Source organism: Danio rerio, chromosome 4 (assembly GCF_052040795.2).
Source record: "Danio rerio strain M-AB ecotype USA chromosome 4, GRCz13ab, whole genome shotgun sequence".
NCBI classification, from domain to species: Eukaryota; Metazoa; Chordata; class Actinopteri; order Cypriniformes; family Danionidae; genus Danio; species Danio rerio.
In genome coordinates this window covers 67,049,604-67,071,459 of record NC_141024.2, presented here as the reverse complement: position 1 = coordinate 67,071,459, position 21,856 = coordinate 67,049,604, and the positions used below count along the sequence as shown (strand labels likewise).

Genomic DNA, 21,856 nt, shown 5'->3' with positions numbered 1-21,856 from the left:
AGTGGCTGTTTTTGCCTCTGTATTCTCTTAATTGAAAATTAAGTCTCTTAATATGAAAAACAGATTTGGAACAAGTAGAGGATGAGTAAATGACAGAATTGTGATTTTTATGTGAACCGCTTTTAATGCTTCTGTAAGTAAAGGTAAATTAAATATTATTACTGAAGATATTGCTAAAGAATGGCAGGAAGCGTGGAACACAGATAATAAGAGACAACAATTCATGTGGAAAAGAAAAGAAAGTCTATATAGGCCTATGAAGATGTAGAAATAGAAAAGAAGAGGTCATAATTATGAGGATGAGATTTGGACTTAGATATTAATAGGAAAGTAATGTGTTGTAGACATACAAGTCATCATAAAGTGGATTTAAAAAGTTAAGAAAATGTTTAGATTTAAGGTTTGAGTGTGAGAGAGCAAATATAGTGTAAAGTGAAAACTATGGGAGAAATGTATCAAAACGTCATGACTGCAACTGTAAGTGGCAAAAAAGCTAAACAAAAAGACTTTTATTTTGGCGTGGCGTGTGACGTCATCAGGTGGCGCCGCTTTAGTGCTGTAATTCAACTGGAGAAAGGTTTGTTTTAAAATGTTTACACAGATATAAACCGATTTAAAGTTAAAGTTCTAAAGTTTTAGGTTTTTTATGCGATGCTAAATTATGTTCCTGCTGTTGGAAATATTACTTTAACCCTTTATACAACTATTTTAGTATTTTAGTTGTACTATTTTATTCTCAGTAACTGAAGGCTGTTGTTTGAATAAAACAACAGAAAAGTGTATAATAAGTGTTTTAATTAAATGTTTCAACTGATTTATTTTTGTTAATTACTCTCAAATAAAGAAAACATTGAAGCAAGTGTTGAAGAGAAGTTATTTTGTTTCTGTTCATTGATTTATTTATTTTAAACATGACATTTTTATTGTTTGTTCATTTTAAACAGGATAAAGTGTCCAAACACAGAGAAAAACTCCAGCTGAAGCGACTGATCTCCACACTGTTATAAAGATGGCGTTTATTAAAGTGGAGAGTGAAGATGTGAAGATTGAAGAAACATTCACAGTCAAACAGGAAGATCTGCAGGAACAAACAGGTTAATTTTCATTCTCAAAGACCAACTCAGTCATTTGATCCTCATTCAGATATATTTTAATAATAAGAATACTAAATTAAATCCATCTTGCAGCCCTGAGTGTGCTGCCTAGTTCTCCTAAATGCACACAAGCACGCATTGACAGACATGAATCAGTTTCTTTCTTGTCACTTGTTCTCATGTCATTATTTTATGTATTATTAGTCTCCCATTTTCTCTACCTTCTTATGGTTATTGCTTTTCTTGTTCTCCTGGTGTTGGTAAAGCATCCTTGGGCGCTGGCGCTATATAAGATAGACAAGAACAATAAATTTAAAAGGTTTACCTGAGCTGACGATGTTTGACCTACAGTATTCTCATAGAAGATATCTGCTATTACAGTTGGCGCAGTACTCTCCATTTGCATATGTCATGTTGATCACAATTCCCTTTTTTCATCAACTTCTTTATGGGTGTAAATTTGTTTCTAGTTCTCACAGATAGTATCTGAGTTAGAATTTCATCATTATCATAATAATTAAATACCAGAGCTATTGACTTTAAACAGGTTTTCCGCTGGGGTCTTAAATTCTAAAATCAAAATTTTAGGCCATAAAAAGTCTTTTAACTTTTTATTCAAAAAGGCCATTTTTACTCTATCCTAATGTTTTAATTATTTTTCTTACAATAACATTTGTTTAAATTTGCTTCATGTGTTTACTGCTCAGGACACTGACCTGGGGCCTGTTTCAGTAAGGAGGTTCAGACAACTCAGAGTTTAAAATTGAGTTTTCGGTTTCAAAAAAGCTGATCTGAGTCAGGTCAATCAACTTTGAGTAGACCAACTCGACTACAAAAAAGGCATTATCAATGAAATTACGAGTGACAATGACAACATCTAAAAAAAAAAAATGAGATCACCATTTCTTTCTCCAGCTGAACTTGATATGATCATTCGAAGTTATAGCAAATATGAGCGTAAATATATTTAAAAAGAAGCAACCATCAGTGAAACAGAGACAGTTAGCATGGGAAAACAGCTGCTCAAATTAATGCGTAATTTTACATTTAAAGTATTTAAATATTTAAGTATAATAAAATAAGTAATGTAATGTGTGACATTTATAAAAAAATTCTAAACTTTTATACACAATCACCAGTATTAATAGGTTTAACAGTGCACTTGTGTGTCTGCCTTTTTATTGATCAAGTGATAGAGTTTGATATAACATTTAGAAGGTTTTAGAAAGAATAATAATCCCATTAATCTAGTAACAGTACGTGTCGAAGGTCAATGAATTTAAGCTAATTATTTATTTTAAAAAGGACAAGCCATTCTCGTATGTGACTTTGTTCTGTGTGACTAAAATGTAGGTAATATCTGTGTTTCCATCCAAATATATTAATTAAATTTATGTGCAAAACTGAAATATCGCTTAAAAGATGTGTGAATAAAGCCGCGTTTTTATCCAATGAGTCAAAAAGAACACAATCGTCACTTCCTTATTAACTGGCGCCAAATATCAACAGTAAAAACAGAATTTACTGAGTAAAATAAGTAAAAATAAGCTGCGTCAATTATTTCTTTATTTAATAAATGTACTTTCGCCTCAGAAGACAATGCTGACACACAATGAACACGTGGGGGCGTTTGAAGCCATGACATGCGGAAACTTTTGACACACTCCAGACGCTCAGAGGTAATTAATAATATACACTGATACTGAAACAGTTAAGGCATTTTAGAATGACTAAAACAATATTTATGACGTGTTACAGTGTGCTCAGCCTGCTGGTTTTTCCATTCACACACATTTTCATCATTTTATGATGACCTTTTTTTAAATGCACATACTGTAATTTGTTCAGTAAAAGTGTTTCAATCATAGTTTATGCGCATATTTTCTATCGAATAAAAGTTTATCCTACTCAATTATGCATGTGTTTTTTATGAATATTTTCAAAAGTTATGTGAATCATGACGTTTCCATCAATCGTTTTTATGCACGTATCCAAAATGAGCATTAAAATAGGTGGGTGGAAACTTAAGGCTAAGGCGAGAAATGCTGCTTCGTCTTTAAAAAAGGGGAGGAGACCAACAGAAACTCTGAGTTTAGAGAATAAAACCTGCTCGTGACCAGGTTAGATTCACAGAGTAATTTACCACAGTAACTGACTCGGAGTTGAAGTTACCTCTCTTTCAGAAACAGGCTTGACTTACCCTGCCTTCTCGAGTTTAACAAACCTGCCATTTTGAAACGGAAAACCCAAAGTTTCTCTCATTTCAGGGTTAAAATACTCTGAGTTTTCACTTAACCTTTCTGAAACAACAACAACAACTTTCATGTTACTTTTACAAACACTCGAATATTTGTGGCGCTTTACAAGCAAGAAATGAAAATATAAACACTTTATTATAAAATATTTATTTTTCCACATTTCCCTAAAAGCAAGCGGAAAATCGTGTCACGTTACGTAACATCCATCCATCGCCATACTGATCCCGCTTTCAGCGGTAAGTTAATGTACACTGATTCCATAAATTAAATCAGGAAATTCTGTTCTTCACACCATGTTTGTCTATGTGCATTGCTCACATGTATATCTAGGTTATTGTATTTTGATAATACACGTTAAAAATAAGTGCTATGTTAGCATGTTAGGCAATAACTTACTTTATTAACGTTACTTTACAAACAGTCTTGGTAGGCAAGTTTATTCAGATAATTTAGCTTAATCTGACAAGATATTTACATTTACGTTTACTCATTTAACGTTAGCAAACGCTTTTATCCAAAGATATGTGTGTGTGTGTGTGTGTGTATATATATATATATATATATATGCAATTTTAATTAATATTTTCTATTGCTATTTTGAGTTAATTGAATTCATAATGTTCCATAGTTTACTTTTACTTACTAATTACATTAAAAATGTCTTTGTTAAATAATTTATACATTTATATATTAAATGATTGAGTAATTAAATATGTTAAATTATTCTATGTGCATATACTGTTACATAAAATGTGTTTTATAGCCTGTAAATAATCTTTTCTATTATTGTATTTTTTTTAAAAAACTTTAAGATACAGTGTTTTCAATGAAAATGTATTTTGTCTATGATTAATATTTATATATATATTTTGTTTCCTTCCAGAGAGAATGAAAAAACCCAAGCAAAAGCCTTGCCATAATTGTGGGGCTTTAAATGTTTCAAACTGCAAAACGTGCAGAAATTGTTTTGCTGCCATTGCTTTAAAAGCAATCATCATGGCAAAACAAAAAAACATTGAGGAGTCGTCATGGGCAGCAAACAACAAAAAACACAGGAATTCTGCCCGTGTTGTAGATTCTGCCCGCACTGCTGTAAGTACATTATTTGAGTACAGAGGCATAGTGTATAGAAAATTATGTTGTCATTATTAGGTAAAACTAAATCAAAAATGTATTTCTGAACAAATGTATTCATGTCAGGTCTGACTATATTAACTGATCATATTTTGATTTTTAGCTATCGATGCAGTTAATCCTTGAGATCCACAACAGCAAGTGTTGTTTTACCAGAAGACTATAATTTATTCTAATCAATTTTCTATCATGATCATTTAAAGAGCAGCTTTTGTGTTATTTTAAAGTGTAATTATATTATGTTTCTGTAAAGTTGTTTAAAAAGATCTAAGGTTGGATTTTTTTTCATTACTTTACATATGTACTGCAGTACATGACATAAACATTTCGGAGCATTTGTGGCAGAGATTATGCAAATGTATTAATTTGATTGTGTTCACATAGATCAGTTGCAGGCAAAAGATTCTGAAAACATAAAGACTTGTTTTGGCAATTCAGAAACTATCTCACTTTGATAATGCAGATTTGCTACACATGTATCTGGGATGGTTGTGCTAATATTATGATTATATTGCATTTTTCTATACTGTTTTTATGTGTTTATTTTTCAGGTTAAAAAATTGGAAATGCTGGGCTATAAGCCATTGTTGTTTATTTCGAAAGAAAAGAAAAAAGGATTCAACGCAGAGCTTATAACAACAATGGGTCCATTTGGAGAGGGACCACAGCAAAAAATTATAGATAAAATGGCCAGGCTGTACGAAGTTTTTATTAAAAGTAAGTGTTGTGGTCATTTGATTACGAAATTCACAAATTTTCAAAGAAATCTCTAACTTTATTTTAAAATTGTTTATAGATTTCCAGAAGTTTCAGAATTCGGCTGCAACAGACCCTGATGTCTGCCAAAACCTAGCATCATCGGTTTCTCCTCCAGCTTCTATTCCTCCATCATCTTCCTCAAGCCTTCCTCCTCCACCATCTTTCCCAAACCTTTCTCCTCCACAAACTTCCTCCAGCTTTCCTCCTTCATTTGCTGTTCCTCCACCATCTTTGCCAAACCTTTCTCCTCCACAGTCTTCTTTCAGCTTTCCCCCTTCATCTGATGTTTCTCCACCATCTTTCCCAAATCTTCCTCCTCCACAATCTTCTTCCAGCTTTCCTCCTTCATCTGCTCCTCCACCTTTATCTTCCAACCTTATTCCTCCAACTAATTCCTCAAGCTTCAGTCCTCCTACCTCCTCTTACATCACCCCTGTTCCACCTGCCCCTTCTTACAAAACACTTCCTGCTCCACCCCCTACTTCCCTCACTACTACACCTACTTCCTCTCTATCAAGTCCTGCAGTCCAGTGCATGACTACAGATTCCGGTGATTCAGGTGACTTTATTTGAACTTTTACACAGCATTTTTTCCATTTTAGTTGGGACAAACAATTTATATAGAAATTTAAAATGAAAATAGTTGTGTAAATACAGTTGAATTCTGAATTATTTGCCCCCTTTTCATTTTTTTCTTTTTAAAGTATTTTTAACATATTTAAATGAAGTTTAAAAGAGCAAGGACATTTTCACAGTATGTCTGATGTCAGTATGTCAGTGTTTTTTTTATCTGGAAAAAGTCTTATTTGTTTAATTTCGGCTAGAATAAAAGCAGTTTTTAATTTTTTAAAAACATTTTAGGGACAAAATTATTAGCCCCTTTAAGCTATATATTTTTTTCAACAAATTGTTAAAAATAACTTGCCTAATTATTCTAACCTGCCTAGTTAACCTAATTAACCTAGGTAAGCCTTTAAATGTTACTTTAAGCTGTATAGAAGTGTCTAGAAAAATATGTAGTAAAATATTATTTACTGTCATCATAGCAAAGATAAAAGGGTCACACTTTACAATAAGGTCCATTAGTTAATGTTAAGTAATGCATTTACTAACATGAACAAACAATGAACAATACATTTACTACAGTATTTATTCTTGTTAATAAACATTAGTTAATGAAAATACAGTAGTTCATTGTTAGTTCATGTTAACTCATGGTGCATTAGCTAATGTTAACAAGCATGGACTTGAATGTTAATAATGCATTAGTAAATGTTAATTATGATTAATAAATGCTGTACATGTGTTGTTCATTAAAAGTTTATGTTAGTAAATGCATTAATTAATGAATCTTATTGTATAGTGTTACTAATAAAATAAATCAGTTATTAGAAATGACTTATTAAAACTATTATGTTTAGAAATGTGTTGAAAAAATCTACTCTACATTAAACAGAAATTGGGAAGAAAAAATAAATAAACAGGAGGCCAATAACTCAGGGGGGCTAATAATTCAGACTTCAACTATATGTGTTATTTTTGTGTGTTTTTACAGATTTATCCTCCAGAGAATGTGTCATAAAAGGGGGCAAACAAAAGAAGTGGATCTACAAACAAGCAGGTAATGTGATATTGCTGTTCTGAAAAAATAAATAAATAGCAGATTCTGAATATTATCTGAATAATTGTATGCATATAAACTTTGTTACATTAAAAACTATATAATGTAATATTTGATTGTTTTCTATTTTTTACAGTTTCCTCAATTCTTTTCTGTTGCCTTGCATTTAATAGTACTATATGGCAATGAGTAAAGAAATTATTAAGAGGATAATTTAATATATAGTATGATTGTAAAATTATAAATTATCAATAATTCTAATATAGGTGAAACGGTGGCACAGTAGGTAGAGTTGTCACCTCAAAGCAAGAAGGTCTCTGGTTTCAGTCCTGGCTGGATAAGTTGGTGTTTCTGTGTGGAGTTTGCATGCTCCCCCCGTGTTGGTGTGGATTTCCTCCTGGTGCTCTGGTTTCCCCCACAGTGCATAGACATGCGGTACAGGTAAATTTGGTAAGCTAAATTGACCGTTGTGAATGTGTGTAAATAAGTGTGTATGGATGTTTCCCAGTGATGGGTTGCAGCTGAAAGGGCATCCGCTGCGTAAAACATGTGCTGGATTAGTTGGCCGTTCATTCTGCTGTGGCGACCCAAGATTAATTAAGGGACTAAGCTGACAAAGAAAAGTAATGAATGAATGAATGAATAAATGATATAATAATGGGGGGAACTATTTGCATTTAGTGTGTCTGTAATAAATAGTAATACTAAGTTTACTTTCTTTTACTCAAACTCACTAAATTGTTCCTATATCAAAACAGAAAAACAACAGATGAAATGGGGAACAGAACTGTATTAGAGATGCCTGAAGAATGTTTATAAAATGTTTGAATTAATAGAATGTCATAATTTCAATATACACACCTGTAAAGCTGCTATGAGAAAGTTGATATTATTCATTCATTCATTCATTTTCTTGTCGGCTTAGTCCCGTTATTAATCCAGAGTCGCCACAGCAGAATGAACCGCCAACTTATCCAGCACGTTTTTACGAAGCGGATGCACTTCCAGCTGCAACCCATCACTGGAAACATCCATACACTTATTTACACACATACACTATGGACAATTTAGCTTACCCAATTCACCTGTACCGCATGTCTTTGGACTGTGGGGGAAACCAGAGCACCTGGAGGAAACCCAAGTGAACACAGGGAGAACATGCAAACTCCACACAGAAATGCCAACTGAGCTGAGGTTCAAACCAGCGACCTTCTTGCTGTGAGGCGACAGCACTACCTACCACTACCACTGCATTGCCCAAAGTTGATGTTATACTCTACACATTTTTTTTTTACAGTAAAACAGAAAAAAAAGATGTGTTTGAATTATGCTATACAAAATATGCTGTTCTCTCATTTGGTGTAAATGTAAATGTTACTATAAATTAAAATTTACATAAAAATTTGAATATAAAACAAACTATAAAACTATTTAAAAAAAAAAAGAATGTTTAATGAGTGAAAGCATTTTACATTTCAAATTTTCATGTTTCACAGTATTTATATCAGACTCATTGCTCTCTGAACTATCCTGCAATATTAAGTATTTTTTGTAAGTAAGAGCGATATATTTCTGCTGCAGAATGGCAAGTACATTCCAACCAGAAAACCTTTCCATATGACAGGATTGTGAAAAGGAGGATGTCCAAAGAAGTAAGACCACTTATTTATGTTTGAATTTACTTAAGTAAAAAAATATAATTTTATAAAAAAAAAAAAAATAAATAAAAAATTTATCCCGTGGTTCTTTTTAATTTAAGCATGATTTAGCTTATAATGTGTGGGTATTTATAGTGGTAGTTGAAATCATTAGAACACAAGGCAAATCTGAAAATGTTGCTTTTTGCCTCTAAAACATTTAATTTTATAATGAGCACAATCATTTTAATCTGATCACAACTAATATAACATGAATTTAGTCCTACTGGTTTGATCCACTGTTAACTATAATATTTGGTATGTGCGTAACATGGTATGTCAGGCATTGTGTCAGCACGTTTCCAGACAACATTAACATTGCTTTCAATGCCTTCTACAACCAAAGCCAATCTAGCTGTGTCACACTCAAATAAATGGTCAGATAGATCCAATGTGCGAGTGAACAAAAAGTATTTATTTGACACAGTCAAACTCAAAAACAGGTGCAACAAATGAGTGCGGTGCTAGGGCAAGGAGAACAGGGCAGGGATCAAGCAGGAAAACAGGCTCTAGAAGAAACTCCTCACGGTCCTGAGCACAGACAGAATAGCACACATAAGCACACGTAACGAACTGACAATGAACACATAACACGTAGCACTTATATAGGCACGATAATGTGAATCAGCTGGCGAACAATCAATCCAACAGGGTGCCGTCATTCCACGTGACCAAAACAATTACACGTGGGCCACAAAAACAAAACAAACCCACATGATCACACAGACATTCCGGAAGAGCGCACAAACCTGCAACCGTGACAAGCTGCTTCTTTGAAAGTACTTGATTGTGTGACATTGACATTGAAAAGTTTTATAGACAATTATGCTGACTTTCTAGATATTTCATATAATAGATATTGTTGTGGCTAGGTCAAACAATTATGCTAAATGTTCAAATAATTTACAGTTAATGTTGCTCAAGGCTCATGTTCTTAAAGGGTGTTGAAGAGGCCAGAGTCAGATGGAAGCCGTGTTCTGGATGGTAAGCGTCACAAATACACAATATAATTCTGTCATACAGTGGTGGAAATATGTTGAACAAACTATGAAAGTTTTTTGATGTTAACAATTTTTCTTGTAGATAATAATGTAAAGAGAAGAGAACCTTTTTTCAAAGCTTAAAATTGTAATAATCTTTAACTAATATATCTGTGTTTGCAGCAAATTACTTATAAAAATTGTTAATTTAAATACCACAGCCTATCCTGTAAAAATAATTATAATTAAATGTCTTTTACTGATTTACAGTGGGATGAAATGGAAAGACTCCTGGGAGCCATTAAATCACTTTTTGTAAAATACAGTGGGTTATAAAAAAGGAATGCTTTTAAAGAAAGATTTGTCTACTGCTGTTGTTGCTATTTTCGGTGCACGTCTTGTTTTTGTTTGTTGTTTTAAATCTACTTTAACTTAGCACATGTTTAAACCCACATTTTGACATTGTATTTTGTTTTATTTTTATTTTTTGAATTGTATTATAATACATTTTTTCTGTTAACCTAGAGTAAAGACTTCCACGCACAAAGATAACCACTTACAGTATTTTCATCTACGTCATATCTGCAGCCACTAAATCCCTCTGCAAAATTGTTTGAATGTTTGTATTTGAAAAAACTAATAAGAAATATATTAATGATTTAAATGTAATAAATGCATTTCTGGTTCCTCAGGAGTTTTATGGCTCACATCAGAGCCATTGAAGTGTGCATTTGCAGCATAGATACATACAAAATTGTTTTTTTTAAATGTTTGTACCACAGAACACAAACTAACACATTTATACATTTTCACTCTGCAATTTATAGTAAGCTATGTGTAGGCACAGTATAACACAAGGCAAAACTATTTATTTAAAAGACATTTGTGAGAAGTGTACTAATTTATGTAGAAATAAGTGCAGAACACACACACACACACAGTGCTCAGCGGAAATTAATATACCCTCTCAGAGATTTTTTCTTTAAATTAATACCTTTTATGGAGTGCTATACAAAAAGGTATTTCTGTATATACATTAAAGTTACATATACATTACACCAAAGTAAAAACTGAAACAAATGTCACAAAAAGATTGATCCCTCTTTTTATTAAGTGCTTTAACTAATTTGTTTCAATATAGTTACTGTGTATATTGTGACACTTGATACAATTTAGTGAATATTACTTTTTACATTGCACTTTTGATTGGTTAATCAAATTAAACTTTAATTACACCTTTATCCACCCCTAAACCTATCCATACCCGCAAACCTGTCCCCACCTTAGCTGTATTTCACCTTCAGAGTATCAGAATTGTTCTAAAAGACATTATGAACACAGTAAGTACAATGTATTTACTTTTTTGATATATATATATATCAAAACGTTTTGGTACATTAATACCAGTGTGTATGGGAGCGCTCTTTCTATGCTGGTACATGTGTCGACACAATACCGGAAACCATCCCATGTGTTTCTTAAGCTGCCCCGAATGAGTGAAACTCTAGGGTTGGGTATCGTTTGGTTTTTCGATACCGGTGCTAAATTGCTACTTTTAAAACGATACCGGTGCCAAAACGGTGCCTGAATCGACACTTTTTAGCCACAAAATGATGGTGGACGACTCTTCAAAAATATTTTATTTGACAAATTATTTTTAAAAAATTATTTTAATAGAACAATATAATTACAGTTTAAAGTAAACATCAGTTCATATTGTATTACATTAATACATTTCCTTTGATCATTTGTTGGTAAGCATGAATTTAAAATTTGCATTATGAAATTACATTAGCTTACTATTAACCTGTGGGGGGCGGGCAGGGGCCACATACTTTTAGGAGCACATTTTAACATATATATCACAAAATACTTAAAACATAATTGGAAGTCATTTATTTTCATGCATCACTCTGCAGTCTTCATAAACAAGATAATTAAATAACTTACTCAAAATAATCTTCCTTGTTCATTTATTTGACAAGCAACGTTGTACTGATGAAGGAGAACACATTTCTAACATTCAAGTACATCAAGGCACATTGCTGCACCTGTACACTTTAACAGGCCTACAGTTGAAGTAATTTTATTTTGCTCTCCCATTCATTTAAAATATTCTTTCTGAAAACTTTTACAGTGTTTCCTAAAACATAATTATTCTGGAGTCAAAATAAGTCATATTTCTTATTGTTTATTTCATGAATAAAAGCTGACTGTTTTTAAATTCAAGACTGCATTTCCTAATGTTAAATTATGTACACTAGATTTCTTATTAATAAGGGTCTCTGCAAAGCCGAGGACTTCCTATATTAAGAGTTAAAATCGCTATTGAAAACAGAAGTCTAATATCATCAACAGTGGACATTTTGATAGTGTTTCACAACATCAACATAACTGAAGTTTAATCTTTTTATTACCTGTGTCAATTTGGGCATCAACTTCTGACGAGTGCGGGGAGCTGATGCGCGCAGCTCCGTCACAGAGATAGCATAGTGCCAAGAAAACAGAGGGAGCGAGCATAAGCGAGTGCCGGAGGGAGCTAAAGCACGCGAGAGAGGCTCTGCCTTTGAGCCCCCAAATGTGTCATTAAGTTTGACATGTTTCCCCCTTACACACACTTTTGTAAAGACAGTTGCTGTGTAAGAATCCTTGCTTGTAAAATACGCTTTAGAATGCTTAGTTTAAGCAAATTGGATGAACGTGATCACGCATGTTGATCTGAAGAGTGTCGCTCTCGCTCACCGAAAACCACTGGTTCCAGGCTAAATGCTCTGTACTCTGCACGTTGCGTGCGTCTGTTCCCTAGCGACAATAACAATCGCCTGATATCGCTTGTCCGTATTCCTCAAAGTTGTTTAGAATTAAATGTTTAGTGATGCTGTGACGCAATGCCTATATGTGTATAGGTATACTTTTTTCATGCACCCCTCACGTCCATCCCGCAGCACCGAAATTCATACGCTGATTTAATACCGGTACATACCAGTTACCAAGGTACCGGTGCTATAATGGCACCGGGTTTCGGTACCCAACCCTAGTACACACTGATCATGTCTACAGTTTATCTCCAGTGTGAATCCTCTGATGTGTTTTCAGGGTTCCTAATTGAGTAAACCTCTTACTGCAGTGTGAACACTTGTACGGTTTTTCTCCAGTGTGAATCCTCTGGTGCCGTTTCAATTCTGCAGCTGTAATAAAAGTCTTCTCACACTCCAAGCACACATACTCTTTTACACTAGTGTGAATCTTCATGTGGTTTTTAAGGTATGATGATTGGCTAAAACTCTTCCCACATTGAGTGCATGTGAATGGTTTCTTTCCAGTGTGGATCATGATGTGTTGATTAAGGTGTGATGAGTGGATGAAACTCTTCCCACACTGAGGGCATGTGAATGGTTTCTCTCTAGTGTGGATCCTCATGTGTAGATTAAGGGATGATGATTTGCTGAAACTCTTCCCACACTGAGTGCATGTGAATGGTTTCTCTCCAGTGTGGATCCTCATGTGTTGATGAAGGGATGATGAGTGGCTGAAACTCTTCCTACACTGAGGGCATGTGAATGGTTTCTCTCCAGTGTGGATCCTCATGTGTTGAGTAAGGGATGTTGATAGGCTGAAACTCTTCCCACACTGAGTGCAAGTGAATGGTTTTTCTCCGGTATGGATCCTCATGTGTTTATTAAGGGATGATGAGCAGCTAAAACTCTTCCCACACTGAGTGCATGTGAAAGGTTTTTCTCCGGTGTGGATCTTCATGTGTCTATAAAGCGACGATGATTTGCTAAAACTCTTCCCACACTGAGGGCATGTTAACGGTTTCTCTCCAGTGTGGATCCTCATGTGTAGATTAAGGAATGATGAGTGGTTGAAACTCTTCCCACAATGAGTGCATGTGAATGGTTTTTCTCCGGTGTGGATCTTCATGTGTCTATAAAGCGATGATGATTTGCTAAAACTCTTCCCACACTGAGTGCATGTGAATGGTTTCTCTCCAGTGTGGATCCTCATGTGTTTATTAAGGTGTGATGATTGGCTGAAACTCTTCCCACACTGAGTGCATGTGAATGGTTTCTCTCCAGTGTGGATCCTCATGTGAGTCTTTAATTTGCTTTTGCTTGCCAAACTCTTGTCACACGGAGTGCAGGTAAAACAACTCTTGTCTCTCACTTTTAACACACCATCAGTCTCTAAATGAGTTTTGTCCTCAATTTTGACATGATGTTCCTCCTCTTTACTCTCCTCGTAGTCTTTAATTAGGTCTGAAATAAAAATAAGTTTACTTTTTAGTAAATCATTAAAACTCAGTGAAAAGGAAGTGAAAACATTAGCTACACAAATCTTAATTTTGATGCACATTAAATGTAAAGACAAAGCAGATCATATTTAGATTGATCTTGTCATATTTACCTCCTGGAGTCCATTACACAGATACACATTTAAGCAGATTCTAATATGATTATTCCCAGATTAATTTTGGTTATATTGATGAGACAAAAATTTAAAAGCTGTAAATGGTCAGTTTCTATTTGTATATATTCGTAATCACAACAAAACAGTTTGTTTTTGTAAAACTTGTAAAGCAGATATGGAATGCTTTTTCATTCTGTGCCTGACTGGTAAACCTGTTAGAACAAACAGCTGAATCTCTGCTAATATTTGCCTCATAGACATATATGACACATGTATAATATCTGCATAAAGCTTTAAATCTGCACCTTTAAATGACAAATGTTCTAGAGGTATGTAATCTGTAACAAATGCAAAGCAGAAATCTAACACTTAACTGTTTAGTCAAAGATAACACAATTAAACACATTGTGCAGTTTTTAAATCAAGGTTTTTATTCTTAAATTGAAGACAAAATACTGAACTACACTGACTTGTGTGAAAAAAGAAATTCCCATTAGAACAATTTTAATTTATCACACCTGCTTCAAGTTCTCTAGCCACACCCAGACCTGATTACTACCACACACGTTCGCAATCAAGAACACACCTAAATAGGACCTGTCTGACAAAGTGAAGTAGACCAAAAAAAGCCTCAAAGCTAGATATCATGCCAAAATCTAAAGACCTTTAAACACAAATGAGAAAGAAAATACGTGTGTCACGAGTTAAAAAAAAAAAAAAGAGTGAGCTCAAATGCAAGTCTTTATTGAGAAGCGAGTCTTGGAAAAACCAAAAGTCAAAGTAAACACCAGGTCGGGTGAGCGCTGAGGAAGTGCCGTAGGAAAAAACAACCAGACACTCACTCACTGGTGGTCTTGGAAACATACAGGGTGAGTAACAAAATAATATGCACACAAATGATCGATAACATACTGACAAACATGAAGGGGAATGATGTGGTATAAACAGGAAAAAAGGGAAACGAGAGCTTCTGTGACTGCAAATAAAAGCAGATGACAAGAGATAATCTGTAATACAGATCAAAGCCCCTTTCACACAGTGATACCGGTAAATATGCAGAAAATTTCCGGAACGACTTTACCGGTATATTCAAAAAAGCGCTGTTCACACAGGCGAGGACGTTACGGAAATTTTCCAGAAAAGACCTTTCACACATCCATTCCAAAATACCGGTAAATTCTGACATCATTTACCACAAATGAGCCTTAAACGGCTGCGCTTGTATTTGTAAACATTTTACTACATTACAAACTCTGTGGATGATCAATATTGTGAACAATACAGTATTGTGAACAATTCTTCGAACAACTTCGAAGAAAACATATGGAGGATCACTTTGGCATGTCGAGATGTTCATAATATGTGCGTGTGCTGGTGCTCACAGGCTGTTTCACAGGCACACGCTAAGCGTGAAGGTAAACAAACAGCGGCTTATCATAAGCATCTCATCGATGATTATTTACACAGTTGGCATTAAGAAGAACATATAAACATTATCTGACTAACTTCTAACTAAATGCGTCTGACTGTTCTGATTGGCTAAAGCAGGTGTCTCACGTCAGCACGTTCTAGACGTGCACGCGCTCTTTCCGGCAATCTTCCTTCTGCATTCACACAGCGCAGCATTCCGGCAAATTACCGGGAATGTTACAACTTCTCTTTCCGGAAAATAGCCAGAACAAATTTACCGGTATTTTCAAAAAGGACCTGTTCACACATACAACTTTTCCGGAAAATTGCCGGTAATTTTCCGGAAAGGTCTGCATGTGTGAAAGGGGCTCAAGAGAAGAGAGCCAAAGAGTAAGGTATCAAAGGAGGATGTCACATCAAAGATTCAAGAGTTACCACTCAGTGGGTTATGTCACAAGACTCGCGTCACTTTATTGTGGCTTTGAGGCTCAATGGGATTCTAATTACTGGCCAAAGTTATATAAAATTACACTTTATTACAATATATATGTTGAATATAAATAATTATAATATGTATTATATAATATTAAATTCAATTACATGGGGGCCATGGGGGGTGGTTCGTTCGAACAACCCGAAACCCCCTGGCTACGGGCATGGCACAGTGATCTGTGTCATTACAATGGCTTTTCCCACAGCTGGTGGCGAACACGAGAGTTCGGTTTGAGTTCAGTGTAGTGCATACATTTTCATTGTTTTCACTGTAAAATCCTCACTGTGTGCGCAGATTAAAGAGACATTTATGCAGAATGCATCTTTGCACCCAAAAACGTCAAACGCAGCACCAGGAACAGATTAAAACAGTTGTTATGTGAACTTGATGTAAAAAAGCCTGCAATGCTTGCACCGCCTTTGTGCTCTACTTATTGGCTCACTGCTCTACAACTGAATGCAAATGATTGGTTAATATCAGCTGTCAATCACTCAGTCAATGCCTTCTGCCTTCAGATGATACAACTGCGAAAATGTGAAGCGCTGAAGATGAGAGAATGAAAATAACATACAGATTTACCAAAAGTTATTAATAACGGCACATCTTATTAGTGATCATGTGCTGAGTGTTAATCTACCATTTACACTTTTCCAAGAGTGGATAAAAGACTTCTAGTTGCTTCAAGTCCACAGGTAACAGTGTTTGGCACTGAACCTACACATTTAAGTGCAAGAGGTATTGTATAATCCTTCATTTAATCCTCACGATGCTGTCAACCGTGCAAGCGGCAGCTATATGTAACATTTAACACAGCTCATGAAAAGACTGTTATTGCTATTAAGATGACATGCAAATAATAAGTTATATATCAATATAAATGTGGGACGGGGCGATGGATCGTGATGCCGGATCAGCATCGTGAAGTTTGTCGGCCATCGGCAATGGACAATGGCATCTAAAAAAAAATACAATTGATCAGCTACACTCAACATCATCTTCTGAAGAGCTTCATAAGAAAATACTTATTCTGCAAGCGGGATAACTCCTTGAGGATCTCCTCATAATATCACGCTAGATTCATTATGAACATGGAGCTGGCAGGTTATTGTGTTACCAACTGAGACAATCCTCAGCAGCTGGTGTTATAGTAGCAGTTAGTAAGGATGATGGCAGTATTATTACTGAACAAAAGGGTATTAGTGATAAATTTAAAAACTTCTATAAAATTTTTTACAGCTCTGAGGTAAACTAAATTGTACGTTTTGAGAGCTTTTTTAATGATTAAGGATTACCATCCCTCTGTGATTTAGATCAGTTGACAAAAGAAGGAATTTTAACACCTTCTGAAATTGAAAATACAATAAAAAAAAATAAAAATCAGAAAAGCACCAGGCCCTGATGGCTTCCCGGCTGAGTTTTATAAGAAGTTTTGTGCCAACTTAACACCCCTGTTGTGCAAGGTATTCGCTAAAGCTCTTGTATCGGAATCACTCCCCCCTTCATGACATAGGCTGTTATAACAGTACTTCTTCAAAAGGTTAAGGATCCACTTAAATGTGAATCTTATCGTCCGATCAGCTCACTCTGCTGTATAAAATCCTGCCAAAAGTGCTGGCAACCAGAGGGGAGTCAGTCATGAGAAAGATAATTCACCCAGGTCTAACTGCTTTTATTGTTGGGAGACAGTTATCTTACAACCTTCGTTGCTTATTTAATATTATTTATTTACCTAAAAATAATACCAATCCAGAGCACTTAATTACTTTAGATGCCCATAAGGCATTTGAAAGAATAGAGTATATCTATTCATTTACAGTGCTTAAAAATTTGGTTTTGACCCTGGACCAAATGGCTTGTTTCCACTGACTGGTACAGTATGGTACAGTTCGGGTCGGTACGGGTCACCTTTATCAGGCTTGCGTTTCCACTACCAAGGGTACCCTTTTAGTGGGCGTGGTGTATGACAAAGTTTCAGTCGACGTCATTTTCGCTCGAGAAAATGTCTACAATAAAGCTGCACAGGTCGTTCACATATCATATGAAAAGCACTTCTCACAAAACAGATGCTTTACACACATAAATACTTGTGTATAAATGTTTATTACTAACTTTTCTATGAACATTAGTTGATTTTAACTGCAGATCAATGACGGTGCGAAATAGCCTACTGTAACGTCTGTAATTATATAAAGTAAAAAAATAAATGAAGATATATGAACACATACAGACCCTTACAGTCTCCGATATGTTACCAACTACAGAACTACACAAAGCAGACATTTCATCCTTAATTAGGTTCAATACAACACAAAGTATAGCCAGGGCCGGAGCAAGCTGAACTGCCGCTCTAGGCAGAGGACGATCATGCCGCCCTCAACCCCAATGTGAAAATGAAAGTGACCGGTTATGAAAATGAAGTGAGGTGTCGCAGACCTTTTTTTCAGCACACTATGCGCGGATATAACTGAGGACGCGCGGGTGCTGAAGGAGGGAGGGAGGGAGGTGTCGCGGACACTGCGCTCTCTATTCTGCCGCCTTATGCGTGGATGTACCTGAGGAAGTGCGGGTGTCGCGGACCTCAATTCTGCCGCCCTATGTGCGGATATAACTGAGGACACGCGGGTGCTGATGGAGGTGTCGCTGAGGCCGCCCTCTCTATTCTGTCGTCTATGGGCGAATATATCTGAGGACGCGGGTGGTAAGGGAGGTGTCGCAGATGCCGCCCTCTCTATACTGCCGCCCTAGGCAGCCGCCTAGGTCGCCTCTATAGACGCACCGGCCCTGAGTATAGCCTACTGTCAGAGTAAACCTCTCATCTGTGTCTGTAATCTTCAGCAGCACATGTAGCCTCTGTTAGAGTCATTCCATTATTCCCAGTTCATATTAGTCCAAAAGGTGACAATAAAGATTAAGACAAGGCAGTTTGTTCACGTTTGCTGAAGAAATAACGTGCTCCTTGGCTTCGCCTTTTTTCCGCGCTCCACTCCCGCGTTTGTCCTTTTCTTTCTGAATGTGTCACAGAATGTGTCCCGCGTTTGTCAGCTTCTCACAGGACCGGGTTTCCAAAGCTTGTCAATAATCAAGCGCATGTTATTATTATCAGCTCAAGAAGTTTGTTATTTCAGATAGAGACGCGCGGCGAGCACAAGGAAGAAAGCGAAACCACTCAGGCTTCAGACTGGCTCATAAAAAACTATGCGGCACAGGGTAAATCCGCTCTTCTCCATGGCTTTGTGGCTGTTTATCAAGATGACGACAGGGTTTGTTTGAGCCCGGATCGACCATGGCTGCATATGTATTTATAATTCCGCTGTAATCATTTGCTGTGTATTTTAAACATGGCGGGTCCGTTATTTAGATTCTGGCTTGTTGTGTCTACGAATGATGTATCTCTGTAAACCAATAGCGTTCAGCTGCGCATCTAGCTCCGCCTTTTAGGGCCTACTCACACTATGCCATCCGTACCGTGCCCAGGCCCCTTTCCCGGATCGTTTGAGAAGTGTGAGTGCGCTGAATCGGGCTCAAGCATGGTTCACTTGGCCGGCCCTGGCCCGGTTGGAAGAGGTGGGCCTGAGCGCGGTTCACTTGGGCTTTGGCGCGGTACACTTGTGTGTGAGTGCAAAACGCGGCAAAGCCCAAAACTGAAAGCGAGACGTGACTTTTAAGGGAGTGTTTCATATGGATTTATTAATCATTCTTACTGTTCAGAGATCGCAAACTGCCGTAGTTTATTAAAGACGAGAACTCCTCACAGCACGACAGCTGCACGCCTTTAGCAGACCTCCTCATTCCTGCAGCACGAGAGCTTAATGATTGTTTATGAGCGCCAAAAGTGGCAGATCTGTTCGGCGAAATATCTGACTGCGTGTCACCGCATCCCTAAGGACTGTTTGGCAAAATATTTGACTGCATGTCACTGCATAACTAACGACTGAAACGATATAACAAGAGAAATCTCCACTGTGCTGCTGAGAGAGCGCTTCTCACTGAACAGCGCAGCAGTGATGACGTAAGCGTGCCGAGGCCCGTTTGTGGTGTGAGTGCGGGCCGTCGGGGCAGACAGGAGGGGGGACAAGCGTGCTTTGGCCCGGTTCGAGGCAACTTTACCTAGTGTGAGTACGGCCTTAGTGTTTGGGACTCTTTCGAAAGGGTGCCAAAAAAGTGGTACGGTACGGTTTGGTTCGGTACGCCTTTTAACAGTGGAAACGGCCATAAAAGCGTACCAAACCGAACCACTTAGTGGAAACAGTCCATAAGAGCTTGATTAACATGGTAAACAATATAGAGACTTCTAAATGAATGAATGTGCGAATATAAAACCAACTTTACCTCTATATGACTGAGTTGATGTTTGAGAATGAAAACCAACCTGTTTGTTCCTGCAGATCTTCCTGTTTGACTGTGAATGTTTCTTCAATCTTCACATCTTCACTCTCCTCTTTAATAAACGCCATCTTTATAACAGTGTGGAGATCAGTCGCTTCAGCAGGAGTTTTTTCTCTGTGTTTGGACACTTTATCCTGTTTAAAATGAACAAAACAATAAAAATGTCCTGTTTAAATAAGTAAAAAAAAATTAACAGAAATAAAATAACTTCTCTTCAACACTTGCTTCAACAGTTATAAAAAAGAAATCAGGTATGTCCAAGCATAGAGGTAAAGTTGGTTTTATATTCGCACATTCAGACTTTTCTCTTAATAATATAACTTCATAAAAGTATTATTTGCAAACTCTAAATAGCGAAATCATATTACCAGCCAATGACTATCAAAGTACGGCATTGTTCACAGTCCAATAAACAATGTTGTTTAGAAGTCATACTTGCATGCTAATTCAAATCGAATATTAAAAGTAACATGGTGAACAATATAGAGACTTATAAATGAACGAATGTGTGAATATAAAACAAACTTTACCTCTATAGTCAGAGCTATAAAGAATGAGCTGATTAAAACTAGTACTCCGTTTCTCATGGATGTATATTTAGAATGGAATGACATTATGCTATTTAATCGATTAAACCTTCATTAAAACACCTATTACACACTGTTTCTGTTTATTTAGTTTATTCAAACAATAGCCCTCATTACTGTGAGTAAAATACTACATAGTGTTCAAATAATGTTGTCAACAGCAGCATTATGCATTAACAGCATAATTTAGCATCAGATGAAAAAAGCCTAAAACTTTAATCTATCGCTTTATATAAGTGTAAACGCTTTAAAACAAACCTTTCTCCAGCTGAATCCAGCGCAAGAGCGGCGCAGACTTATGACATCACATCACGCCAAAATAAAAGTCTTTTCTTTTGTTTCGCTTTTTTTGCTACTTGCTACTTCTTCTTCTTCTTCTTTGCTGTTTTATGGCAGTCGGCAACCAACTTTTGGTGCGCCACCTACTGTACTGGAGTGTGAGCCTGAGTTTGCTACCTCCCGGAGAGAAAAAAAAAATCCTATTAACATACCTACATCTTTATTCTTTTAAATCCTGTTAATTAATCCTGTTTTCCTTAGATATTTCACTAAACTTTCATTGTTATCGTTTCCAAGTATAATTTTTACGCTGATTTCTGAAAAGTTTTGTTTTATAATTTCTTTCTTTAATATTTCTCTTTCTATTATGAATTTCTTGCAGTAACATAAAACATGTTCAACTGATCCTCCTCCTGACAATTATCACACAATCCAGTTGGATGTTTTCCTATTAAATGTAATGTTTTATTTAAGCCTGTGTGTCCCATTTTTAACCGTGTTATTATTCCTTCTATTTTATTATTTCCTTTACCTTTCCTCCAATTTCCTACTTTCTCTTGTAATCTATAGTAATGTCTACCCGTTATATCCCTATCCCAATTATACTGCCACTGTTTTAATATATTCTTCTTCACTATAACTTTTGCTTCTGTTTTACTTAACAAGATATTCATAATTTCGTCTAGTTTGCATGCTTCCTTAGCTAAAAAATCTGCTGTTTCATTTCCTTTAATTCCTATATGTGCTG

The 21,856-nt window shown here is 36.0% G+C and overlaps 2 protein-coding genes across 3 annotated transcripts; one reads left to right on the top strand and one right to left on the bottom strand.

Moving 5' to 3' along the window:
* Positions 1 to 516: 516 nt before the first annotated feature.
* On the top strand, positions 517 to 10,237 carry si:ch211-142b24.8. 2 transcript variants are annotated; one of them, XM_087250216.1, is made up of 9 exons: positions 517 to 577; positions 945 to 1,094; positions 4,236 to 4,444; positions 5,038 to 5,203; positions 5,283 to 5,804; positions 6,801 to 6,866; positions 8,448 to 8,518; positions 9,504 to 9,547; positions 9,814 to 10,237. In XM_087250216.1, the coding sequence occupies exons 2-9, from the start codon at positions 1,010 to 1,012 to the stop codon at positions 9,860 to 9,862; spliced, it is 1,212 nt and encodes a 403-aa protein (XP_087106342.1). In that variant the 5' UTR covers positions 517 to 577; positions 945 to 1,009; the 3' UTR covers positions 9,863 to 10,237. The 2 variants fall into 2 exon arrangements, with proteins under 2 accessions (XP_087106342.1, XP_087106346.1); XM_087250220.1 differs by having other exon boundaries at positions 9,473 to 9,547.
* On the bottom strand, positions 8,958 to 21,127 carry si:ch211-142b24.6. The gene is made up of 3 exons (XM_087250163.1): positions 21,088 to 21,127; positions 20,226 to 20,376; positions 8,958 to 13,802 (listed from the first exon to the last, which is right to left on the bottom strand). Exons 2-3 carry the CDS (start codon positions 20,308 to 20,310, stop codon positions 12,598 to 12,600), a joined length of 1,290 nt encoding a protein of 429 aa, XP_087106289.1. The 5' UTR covers positions 20,311 to 20,376; positions 21,088 to 21,127; the 3' UTR covers positions 8,958 to 12,597.
* Positions 21,128 to 21,856: the final 729 nt, after the last annotated feature.